Consider the following 12377-nt stretch of genomic DNA (forward strand, 5'->3'; position numbering starts at 1 on the left):
CCTCTGCCAAATTGCTGCAACTGCCTCACGAATTAAAGAAAATACATCTCGAAACGGAACAGGGGCAAGAGATGGAGCGCGACTTGCTGCCTCTTTAGCGAGGCGATCTGCGTGTTCATTCCCTGGAACACCTACGTGACCAGGGACCCAACAGAACCCAACACGATATCCTCGTTGTGTAAGAATATATAGCCACTCCAGGGCTGATAAAACCAAAGGGTTAAAGGATATAGTGCAAGAGAGAGAAGTAAGAGCACTGCGACAGTCACTTAATATTGTAAAAGACGAAACCGGGAGAGTAAAAATTATTTGTAAAGCTAGGACTATGGCAGACAGCTCCGCAGTAAAGACGGATGCCACTGAAGGAAGGCTGGCACACCGATAAAAGGGGAAAACCACACTAAACCCAACGCTTGCGTCGGATTTGGAACCATCAGTAAAAACAGAAATATCATTAGAATGGATAAAGAAGTGTTCTAAAAACCGTGTGTGGGACAGAGCTGGCAGAAAATCCTTCTTGCTATCCATGGCAGGAGGGCATAATGAGATAACAGGAAGCTCCCAATAACCAACTCGTGGGAGACGGAAAGAGTACACAGGAGTGGGGTCTGTGGTGGTTTATATTCGGGAAAGTACTATTGTATTCGAAGCACTTCACTTAGTCTTGTTCATTACGGTAGTCTACGTTCGTAGCTTCATTCGACTGCTTCATTATCTCATCCACATGTGATATGTAAACCCTCGGTGCCTACTTGAGGCAGATCGGATTTGGCGCTCCATCCAGTAACACCCAAGTTGTAGTTTCGTTGAATAAAGCCTTATGTCAAGGAAGGCCAACTATTTCTACACCCACTACAATTTATTCAACGAAACTCTTCCTCTGCTTCACCTAAGCCAGTGATGGAGAAACTTCTACGTCCGGATCGCTTCGAGGGATCACAAGACACGACGCCGGCTGAATGGGAGCATTGGTATTGCACATTTAAGAACTTCTTGGACAGCTTGAGCGGAGATCCTGCTCCTGACAAGCTGAAACTACTCGTCAATCACGTCTCTCCTTCAGTCTACAACCACATCTCCGACTGCCAGAGCTACACCGACGCCGTAGAAGTATTGAAAGCCATTTATGTGAAGCCTACAAACGTGATCTTCGCCAGACATCAATTAGCGACCAGGAAGCAAGTGAGTGGCGAGTCAATTGATCAGTTTCTTCGCTCTCTGAAGTTGTTGTCGAAAGACTGCAGATTTAAAGCTGTCACCTCTGATACGTATACTCAAGAATCCATCCGCGATGCGTTCATAACTGGCCTGCAGTCACCGATGATACGTCAAAGACTGCTGGAGAAAGACAGTCTTACTCTGGACGAATCTGTGCAACTCGCAAGAAGTCTAGATTCAGCCCAACGGAATGCAGAGACTTATGTGACCCCTACTTCGCTTGGCAACCTTTCATCTGCTTCTTCGATCTCTGCTCCTCCTAAACGTAGCGACATGGATCCTCAGGCGGAAAGGGCTGAAGAAACCAGTGCAGCTGCTAGCAAGAGTATGTGCTACTTCTGTGGAAACCCTCGCCACCCTCGCCAGCGGTGCCCCGCTAGGAACGTCGACTGCTTCAAGTGTGGAAAGAAGGGTCACTTCGGCAAAGCTTGTAAAGCACCCAAGACTACCTACTCAAGAAATGAGGTTGCTGCCAGTACCATCTGCGCTTCCGGGTTGCCTGACCCTCCACATCGCACCACAATGAACGTAAGAGTCAACGGTGTTAGTTTGACTGCTCTTGTGGATAGTGGGAGTACGTCTAGTTTCTTGCATCCTTGTGTCACTAAATTATTGGAGGTTCCTGTAAAGTCTTCCAAAGAACAAATAGTTTTAGCCTCATCTGATATTGCTACAACTCTAGGGCATTGTGTCGTTGATTTGGAGGTCCGAAATTTCAGTTACCCTCACTTTAAATTCTCTGTACTTCCCCAGTTATGTGCTAAGGTAATTTTAGGTCAAGATTTCATGGAAATGCATAAGTCAGTGGAGTTCAATTTGCAAGGTCCTAAGCAGAAACTTACAGTATGTGGTGTTAACGTAATGAAAGTAAATCCTCCTTCATTATTCCCAAATTTAACAAGTGATTGTAAGCCTATCTCTTCACCTAGTCGCCAGTACAGTAAATTGGATCGAGATTTCATTCGGAAGGAAGTGAGATGTTTACTAGAGAAAGGAATCATCGAAGAAAGCCAGTCCCCTTGGCGAGCTCAGGTGCTCGTTACAAAAGATGAGAGGCATAGACAACGCATGGTTGTTGATTACTCTACTACCATTAATCGCTTCACACAGTTAGACGCCTATCCTTTCCCTAAAATTAATGAAATGGTACACAATCTTGCTAAATATAAAGTATTTAGTAAGTTAGATCTCAAGAGCGCTTACTACCAAATTCCACTTAGGGATAATGAAAAGTGTATACCGCCTTTGAGGCCGATGGGCAATTATATCAATACAACCGCATTCCTTTCGGTCTCACTAACAGTGTTGCAGTATTCCAAAGGGTCATTACTCAATTAATTAATGATAATAACTTGACCTCTACTTATGCTTACATTGATGATGTTATAGTATGTGGAAGTAACCCAGAAGAACATGATAGCAATCTTACTCGTTTCAGAAAAGTTGCTTCAAAATACAATCTCACTTTAAATGAAGACAAGTGCAAGTACAGTTTGAGAACTATAAACTACTTGGGGTACTTAATCTCCGATGGAAAACTTAGTCCAGACCCTGAACGTTTGAGACCCCTTACAGAATTGCCTATTCCCACTAACGCTGCTTCTTTGAAACGCACACTAGGATTGCTGTCGTACTACTCGCAATGGATCCCAAATTACTCAAATAGGATTCAACCTCTTTTGAAATCAGATAACTTTCCCTTAGACTATTCAGCAGTCAAGTGTTTCTATGAATTAAAAGATGAAATATGCCAGGCTTCTGTCACTGCATTTAATGAGGATTTGCCTTTGCTGGTAGAGACTGACGCCTCCGGTACCTCACTAGCCGCTACCCTTTCCCAGTTAGGTAAACCTGTGGCTTTCTTTTCAAGGACCCTGACTTCATCTGAAAAGCGACAACCTGCTGTGGAAAGGGAGGCTATGTCAGTTATTGAAGCCTTGCGTAAGTGGAGGTTGTTTCTTTTGGGAAGGAGATTCACAATTTTGACTGACCAACAAGCTGTGTCTTTTATGTTTGATATGAAACACTCTTCCAAGATCAAGAACGACAAAATTATGCGTTGGAGACTAGAACTCTCAGAGTACTGCTTTGACATTCACTACCGCCCTGGTCTTGATAACATCCCTTGTGACACTCTGTCTCGATCTTGCGTCACTGCTTCAGCCTCTTCACCTGCCTCACTTGAAGATATTCATGTTTCACTTTGTCACCCTGGAATTACGAGACTCTATCACTTTGTCAGAACTAAGAATTTGCCTTTCTCCTTGGAAGATGTGAAGAGAGTTTGTAATCAATGTTCTATTTGTTCTGAGTTGAAACCTAAATTCTTTAGAAAACCGAAAGCCAGACTTATTAATGCCTTGAATTGTTTTGACAGGTTGTCTATAGACTTCATGGGTCCTAAACCTTCATGTACTCGAAACAAGTATATATTCACAGCCATTGACGAATATTCTAGATTTCCTTTTGCCATTCCTTGTCAAGACATGTCTGCACAGACCGTAATTTCCTGTTTCCACAAGATATTCTCATTGTTTGGATATCCTTCTTCTGTTCACTCAGACAGAGGAGCACAGTTTATGTCACGAGAAGTTCAACAATTTCTCATGGAACATGGTGTCGTTATGACTCATTCAACTCCTTATCATCCCCAGGGAAACGCTCAGTGCGAGAGAGAGAACGGAGTTATATGGAAAGCTGTTAAGTTGGCAATCAGATCCCGTAAAATTCATGAATCTCAGTGGGAACTAGTATTAGATCATGCCCTCCATTCCATCAGATCTCTTCTTTGCACTACAACTAATCAGACACCCCATGAGAGATTGTTCTCCTTTCATAGGAAATCGTCCAATGGCTATTCTCTCCCCTCTTGGCTGACATCCCCCGGCCCAGTACTTTTACGAAAATTTGTTCGAACTCGAAATCTGATCCTCTTGTAGAAGATGTTGACCTCGTGAGTGCCACTCCCCATTATGCAAAGGTTCGTTTTCCTGACGGTAGGGAATCAACGGTCTCGACTGGGGATCTGGCACCTACACCTAGAGGACAGCCTGCTAAGACGCGTCTACCTTCATCTGCCGAGAGAAATCCCAGAATCCCTCCTCTCTGGACGCTGATGATGTGAACCAGAGCGAATCCTCCGGCATTTCAAACCAAGAAGCTGAGACTCCTGCTGATGCTATGGACACCGAGTCACTGAGGGAACCTGAACCACTTCGTCGATCTACTAGACTCAGAAAACCTGTAGATAGGTTAACATATACATAGATGTATCTGTCAGTTAGGTAGGAATTGAGTATAGAGTACTTGTATATATATTTGTATTTGTATGTATGATATGTGGGATTTGCTTAATAAGAAGGGGAGAATGTGGTGGTTTATATTCGGGAAAGTACTATTGTATTCGAAGCACTTCACTTAGTCTTGTTCATTACGGTAGTCTACGTTCGTAGCTTCATTCGACTGCTTCATTATCTCATCCACATGTGATATGTAAACCCTCGGTGCCTACTTGAGGCAGATCGGATTTGGCGCTCCATCCAGTAACACCCAAGTTGTAGTTTCGTTGAATAAAGCCTTATGTCAAGGAAGGCCAACTATTTCTACACCCACTACACGGTTATTGGAGATGTCCGAAATGCACCCGTAGCCAAGCGGACCCCAGCATGATGCACGGGGTCAAGCACGCGTAGCCGTGCATCCGTTGCGGATGAGTAGATCTCACAGCCATATTCCAGCTTTGGAAGTATAAGTGTACGGTGAAGCAGCAGTAACGTGTCCCTGTCAGCACCCCAAGAGGTGTGACTTAAAACCCGAAGAAGAGATAGTGCCGTCCTGCAAGACGCTTTAAGAGAACGGAAATGGGGAACCCAAGTCAGACGGTTGTCAAACAATAGGCCAAGATATCGAGTGGCCTGCACACATGAGATGCGTCTATTGGCTAAATATAAATCAGGATCTGGATGAACGCCACGATTACGACAAAAATGCATAGACACGGTCTTTGAGGTGGAAAATCGAAAACCGTTCACCCTATTAATCGCCAGTTGGAGCTTGCGCTCAATCAGTGACATCCTAGCAGCAGCAAAAGAGATGCACAAGTCGTCCACATATAAAGAGCTGTGAACGCCATCCGGTAGAGTATCTATAACACCATTTATTGCAACTGCGAATAGCGTAACACTAAGAATACTTCCCTGTGGGACACCGTCATTTAGAGCAGTAGCATCGGAGAGAACACTCCCCACTCGAACCCGTAAAAGACGTCTGGATAAAAACTGCTGGATAAAAATAGGAAGGTGGCCACGAAGACCAAAATTAAACAAGAAACGTAAAATCCCATGACACCAAGCTGTGTCGTAGGCCTTCTCCAGGTCAAAAAATACAGTAACCTGATGGTGGTGATTAGCGAAGGCCTCACAAATAGAAGACTCTAGGGATAAAAGAGCATCAGTAGTAGACCTCATCTTACGGAAGCCATACTGTACCGATGACAAGTACTTCCCCCTCTCCAAGTACCACATGAGTCTTACATTTACCATCTTTTCTAACACTTTACAAATACAAGACGTCAAAGATATAGGACGATAATTCGTAGCCTGGAGATGATCTTTCCCAGGCTTCGGGAATGGGAGAACCGCTGCCACAGCCCAAGAAGATGGGAAGTCACCGGTATGCCAAATCATATTATATACATTTAATAAAAGTTAAAAGCACTGTCAGACATGTGACGCAAAAAGGCCTAAGGAATGTCGTCTGGACCAGGAGAAGAGTCATGACTCTGGGACAAAGCAGTCCCCTCCAGAGGAAGAAAAATTTATGCCGAGAGATTCCATTCTCTGGCGGTGACGTGCGCCCGGGCTGCAGGATCCTTCCGGGAAACAGTGGCAAAGTGCTCCGCGAAGAGGTCGGCGACAGTCTTAGGGTCTGCCACCGTTCGCCCAGCAGACAACAAAACTGGTGGGGAAGGAGCAGAATACTTCCCAGCAATTCGGCGGACTTTGTTAAAGACATCCGTAAGAGGGGTGCGGGCATTAATGGAAGAGACATAAGCTTTCCAAGAGGCTCTTTGTGCCTCTTTCAAAACGCGGCGGGCCCGAGCTCGGCAGCGCCGAAAAGCTTCCAGGCACTGCGGGTCCCCACGATGTCGCCGGAGACGAGAGAAAGCTGCCCGTTTCTCTTTCACAGCTTTAGTGCATGCTGCGTTCCACCAAGGAACGGGACGCTTAGTAAAGCGACCTGACGTCCTAGGGATTGTCTGAAGCGCTACTGAAATAAAAATCGGTAAAATAATCAACAGCCTCAGCACAAGTAGAAAAGTCAGCCAGCGGACGGATAAAAGAGCTAAGGTCTGTGAATCGAGGCCAATCTGCCTTGTCTAAAACCCAGCGTGGGGGCCGGGACTGTGGCTCAGAGTTCACAGATTCAATAAAATCGGAAAGTGGTCACTACCGTGTAAATCCGGTAGGACCCGCCAATTAAAATCAAGGAAAGAATTAGATGTACACAGAGAAAGATCGATAGCTGTAAAAGTCCCAGTAGGACTGTGGAAATGTGTAACATCCCAGAATTTAAAACCTCAATCCCTCATCCTCAATAAAAGAACCGATTAAAACCCCACGAGGATTACTAGCACCTTCATCCCACAATGGGTGACGGCCGTTAAAATCTCCCAACAAAAGAAAAGGCGGAGTCAGCTGACGCACCAGGCCGTCAAGCTCACCCCTGGAGACAGGAAGCCGAGGAGGAGATATAAACTGCAAATGGTGTACAGTCGTCCCATAAAGACCTTAACAGCAACCACCTGAAGGGAGAGTTGAGTTGCAAGGGATAACAGGTATATCCTGACGGACTAGAATAGCTGTGCCACCGTGGTGGCCCTGGTCAGGAAAGGAGTGTTAAAAAGGCACGATAGCCAGGAGGACTAGAATAAGTACTATCACCTAGCATAGTCTCTTGTAGAGCTACACAGGCTGGAGAGAACTCCGACAATAAAGCTCGGAGTTCCCCCCACGAGGCGCGAAGGCCTCTACAGTTCCACTGTAGAAGCTTGAAGATGACTATTTGGGTGCAGTGGACGGGCGAGCCTTTTGAGGCTGCCCGTGACTGACCTGACTAGAAATAATCAAACGACGAGAAGACACCGGGAGTTGAGATGTGCCGGGTCGTTGGACCGCAGCCTTTCGGCCTATCGGTGGGTGATGCGAACCATCATCACTTCTACCGGTCCTCGGAGGACGAGGATCAGGCTGGACTGCACTTTCCGATACAGTGGGTCCACGAGGGACGGCTGTGACAATATCATCGGACGTCTCCATGCTAAGACCGTCCTCATCACAAGAAGCCCGATCTGAGACGGAGGGCGTCACAGAAGGCTGGACAGAAACTACTGGAGCTACCATTGCAGAGCGGTCCCTGGAGGACTCACGATCACGTGCATCGGGAGAACCCTTAGATTGTTTAGGCTGAGCTAAATCGATCGACTCCGCAGAGCCGCGGTGCCGTTTGGTCAGGCCCTTCAAAGGCTTAGGAGATACAGGTGGCAAATGGACATCTACTATATGGGTGACTTTGGTCAAGTCCGTATTATTCTCGTCACTTCTTAGAGATGACTCAACCAAGTCATCGGACAAAAGGGCAAACCTATTGGCCAAATGAACAGGACCACCCGCCCCAACAGAGCGAGAGGTAGCAGAAGTTGTCGTCTTCGGTCCGGCAGACTCAGCCGAAGAGCGAGCGGCCAATGAAGCATAGGATGTCGCACCAGTACCATCCTTCTGGCGGTACAGGAGTTCGCGGCGGGCACTACAAAGGCTGATGAATTGGTTGGTAGCAAGCTGTAAAATGTCCTGCTCTAGGCGATACCTGGGGCATTGCCTGGAACGTACCTGGTGAACATCACGGCAATGAAAACAGTAAGCAGCAGCATTGCAATGCTCCTCAGAGTGTGAATCTAGTGCAGAGCAATTACCACATCGAGAAGCCTTCTTGCAGGAGCTTTTACCGTGACCATACGAATAACATGAGAAACACTGATTACATTTGAAATGTAATCCATGTCACTGTCTGAAATATTACGTGACTGGAGAAATTCAGTTTTAGAGCCAGGGCCGGCAAGGGGCAGAGATGCTTCATCACAAGACATAAACGTCACATAGCAGCGGTTGGAAGGAAAGTCCTTATCATAAACCAGTCGAATGCGAACAACCGTATCATACGCCTTGAGAAGTGAGTGCAAGACATGATAGGAAAATGATGGGTTAACATTTACCATCACAAGGGAGTCATATGCAGCAGAAATGCGTCCCTCAGAAGAACTTCCAGAACAGGAGACTGCTGTGGGAGGCCCTTGTGGAGGGGAATCCTCCTTACTCAGACCTGAAGATGACGTCTCGTGGGCCAGGTCAGCCACCTCACGAGAACCTGAATGTTTTTGTGTTTCCCATATAAAACAGTTACACAAAAAATGGCTCCAGGGCAAGGAAACCACCTACTGGGACTACAATGGGAGGAGCGCTGGCTGCCGTGGATGGGGTACCTCGTCCCCATGCGGACCAGTCGTTTTAAAAAAGGCCCACATGATACGAAAGTTTGTCCACGACTGAGCTGAGATCCCCCTCCCAAAGCATCCCAGCCTGGACACCCAACCATCTAGCACAGGACGGCCCCTATTGGGCGATCCCTCCAGCGGGTGGCTCCACTGGTCCACTGGCAGACTATGTAGGAACTATTTAGTCTGGCCCCTCACTGGCGACCTTACTAGCATGGGTAGCCCTCTCCCCCCTCGAAAGAGCAGAGCAGGGGCCTAAGCCCCCTCTAGCCTAGCTCGCCATGTCACAGGAGCACGCAAGCCCCCCCACCACGAGAAGGCGGTTCCCATCTGGGGGGGGGGGTGTTCCCAGGAGATTTGTGGTATCCGAGCGGGGTACAGGCAGGTGAGGTGACCAGGACAGGCAGATGAGGTGACCATTTAGTGAATATCGAGAGCATTATGAGAACACGATGCACATCACACACTGACTGATCACTGCTCCCGTCGGTTCTGCTGGATGATGTCACTATCCCGCCGTGGATAAAGAGGCAATAAGATGGTTGCGTGGAGAGGGCGAATGGAGGAGAGAGGCTTGGCAACCCTTGGGTGGTGCGGAACGCGGCAGCCAGATCCAATGGGTCAGGCTGAGGTCACAGTAGGTTGGTGAGGCTTGCTGTATTTCTACAAGGAGATCACTTTGGAGTTTCTCTTTTTCTATGTAGCGTTACGAGGCACTTGTTCACAGATAGGACACCTTTACACTGCACTAACTCACCACCAGCCTCTGGAAATGACCTTTGTGACGGAGCGACCCCACGCGTGACCTCTCTCTCTGCTGGCGTCTCTCTCTCTCTCTCTCTCTCTCTCTCTCTCTCTCTCTCTCTCTCTCTCTCTCTCTCTCTCTCTCTCTCTCTCTCTCTCTCTCTTTCTCTCTCTCTTTATAGCTTTTACTTAGAAAGATGTGTGATTTCATATCACTGGGCATTGGAAAATGTATCAATCACTGAAATTTTACTTCACTATTTGTTCCTTGCCATGTTGTATACAAGAAAAAGCAATCTCTTTGCCATAATTTTTCCCGGAAATGGCTTGCTGTATTTTTTTCAATATTGTAACTATTTCGAATTAATACCGTTTATAATGGGTTTACATGGCATATTTAAGAAACTATAATTTGATTTACATAAGTCAAACTATCAGTTCTTTCTTAGTTTTCCTCTGGTAATGATAAAGAAAAAGACAATTTCCCATTGCTTAACACAGAAGAAGCCAATGTTTTGGGTGTAAGTTACGATCGTAAGCTCCGCCCTCTGGTTTGAAATTTTAGTACAGCGGGATAGGCGCGTGCTATCCTCTTCAATCTAATCTTGCTCATGCCCCACTCCCGAAAAGAAAAGAAAAAGCGCACTCGAGAAGAGAGGTGAAAAGGTTGTTGTTCGTTTATGTGACAAAAAAAAAAAAAAAAAAAAATCTGTTCACACCATCATGCTAAAGAGACTTTTCCATAGAAGATGAAAGATTTTATTTCAGCATTCATATCATAACTGCTGAATACAGCAGACATATGTAAAATGTGTTATAAAAATTTCAGAGTGGTATTTTGAATTCAACTCGTCATAATTTCTTTATTATAGTTCCTAACACAATTTTACGAACATATCTTAGTTGTGCAATTACTGCCAAATCTAACGGTATCAACCAAAATGCCATAGCTTCTTTCTTAGGTGACATACGGCAGATAATATAGAAACATTTCTGCGACGTCACTCAATCCCACCCGACGAACTCGCGCGAGAAAAGTAAACTGCTAACTCTTCTTGCTTTCTCGTTTTTCAACCGGCGAGGAACCCATCCTCTGGTCGCCGCCAGTGCGGCCGCTTCCATTGCTTACCATGTACTGAAGTTTCTCGCTCTCACTTTCGCCCGCTGTCTTGCTCCCAGTGTAGATGCGGCATATGTATGAGTGGAGAAAGAAATGAGAGGCCTAAAAAATAATACCATGGTGCTAATGATCAGTAATGTGGGCGCTTGTGAACATAGAGTAAAACTGTAATTGGTAATAATATCACTGACTAATGTTAAATAATTTGAATGAGAGCCGTAAAAACAAGGAAGAAGACAAATTTATGCGTGCCAGTAATATGACTAGGTAAAGGGCATCGCTCGACACAATGTTCCCGGGCCTGGGTTTTAACAGGCAGTGTCCTAGCGTATAATGTGATGCTGACATACGTTCATTAATTAAGTGATGACATGGTGATGAGTGGAACCGCAAAATACATTAATGAACTGAAAAGTCAGAATTCATTTAGTGTTTATAGGCTTGTAACATGTCAATATCACGACGTAATTAAGCGTAAAGATACGAAGCACAAACCAATAGTTCATACGTCTAACACGAAGCTCAGCAGTGAACTGTAGAATTTCAAAAGGGATATTTCTGTATTAGCATATACATCATGAATTACTGAATCTAATACATAATTTAAATACAAATACGTAACGAAATAAAGTATTTTTATACAAAACTAATTTATATTACGCTTTGAAAGTCTCTGAGATTCGTATGATTTGATGAAAATAAAATGGTTCATTCATTGGGATTTAAATACCTTTTCATTAAAAGATAAAAATCTGCTGGAACTGTGATCTATGGAAATGTATTACTTGGCTCTTTATTTCATATTTAAGTAGGTGTTGATCACTTTCATGAAAGAAATAATGCACCAAGGTAAAGACCTGGTATCTTTTTACACAACAAACTTTGTATTAATTAATTCACTAGAAAATGAAAATGACTATAGTATTAAATTTACTTCTGGATTAACATCTGTCAGTTTTGAATATTGTATCGAGGAACGTTTTGCCGCCAAGTAATGTTCCTATAATTGTTTTTAGTTGGATTTTAAGTACTACAAGAACAACGAAGAAAAAGAGAAGACAGATGTGTGAAAAAGGTATGAAACATGATTACTATCATAAGCTTCGATTACAATTTTTCCTCGCAGATGTGTTATCGAAGTATAGGAATGTAAAACTCCAAGTATCATACGCGATATAGTGTATAGACTCATGACAGAAATCTAGATAATCTCTGTTGCAATGTCCTGCTATTCAGGTCACTCTCATCACTTTAGTATCAAAGTTCAGTGAATTACTAGTAATGAAAAGTAAAGTGATGCAGTTGTATGGAAAGATGAGTAGTGAAGGTAGTAGACAAATTTCACGAATACTTTACCTCTCTAACGGGGAGAAGGGAGAGGAAAACCGGAACTTGTGTACATTGCAAAAAGGAAAACGACAAATCACAAAAAAGCGTTCGTCATGGCAGCGGAGCCGTGCGGAAGATCCTCTCACGATAGCAAAAAGGGACCAGACAAGACGCTCTAATACCGGACTTCCCGTAGGTTAGAAAACTAAAGTATTCCTAGGTCAACCTAAAAGTTGTCTACCATCTACACCACTGAGAAGTAAACTCATATTTTCAAACGTTTTAATGTATCGACATGACTATTTCACCAAGTTTATAAAAACTCTTTAAACAAGTAACAATTAGTTTTTCACTTTCTGTCCCTGACATACGATTTATTCCTCCTGACTGTCATAATTTCTTAACTCAGAAGGAAAA

The 12377-nt window shown here is 44.6% G+C and overlaps 2 protein-coding genes across 2 annotated transcripts; both read left to right on the plus strand.

Annotated features, from left to right (window-relative positions):
- The first annotated feature begins 900 nt into the window (after positions 1–900).
- LOC123514139 lies at positions 901–1982 on the plus strand. The gene is made up of 2 exons (XM_045271786.1): positions 901–1792; positions 1972–1982. Exons 1-2 carry the CDS (start codon positions 901–903, stop codon positions 1980–1982), a joined length of 903 nt encoding a protein of 300 aa, XP_045127721.1.
- A 955-nt stretch (positions 1983–2937) lies between these two features.
- Positions 2938–4157, plus strand: LOC123514140 (uncharacterized protein K02A2.6-like). The gene has a single exon (XM_045271787.1). The coding sequence runs from the start codon at positions 3138–3140 to the stop codon at positions 4155–4157; it is 1020 nt and encodes a 339-aa protein (XP_045127722.1). The 5' UTR covers positions 2938–3137.
- The last annotated feature ends 8220 nt before the right edge of the window (positions 4158–12377 follow it).

This window comes from Portunus trituberculatus, chromosome 37 (genome assembly GCF_017591435.1).
Source record: "Portunus trituberculatus isolate SZX2019 chromosome 37, ASM1759143v1, whole genome shotgun sequence".
Taxonomy (NCBI): domain Eukaryota; kingdom Metazoa; phylum Arthropoda; class Malacostraca; order Decapoda; family Portunidae; genus Portunus; species Portunus trituberculatus.

Bases quoted from the DNA above. Each gene is read 5' to 3' on its own strand.
- LOC123514139 (XM_045271786.1), top strand. From the start codon at position 901: ATGGAGAAACTTCTACGTCCGGATCGCTTCGAGGGATCACAAGACACG.
- LOC123514140 (XM_045271787.1), top strand. From the start codon at position 3,138: ATGTCAGTTATTGAAGCCTTGCGTAAGTGGAGGTTGTTTCTTTTGGGA.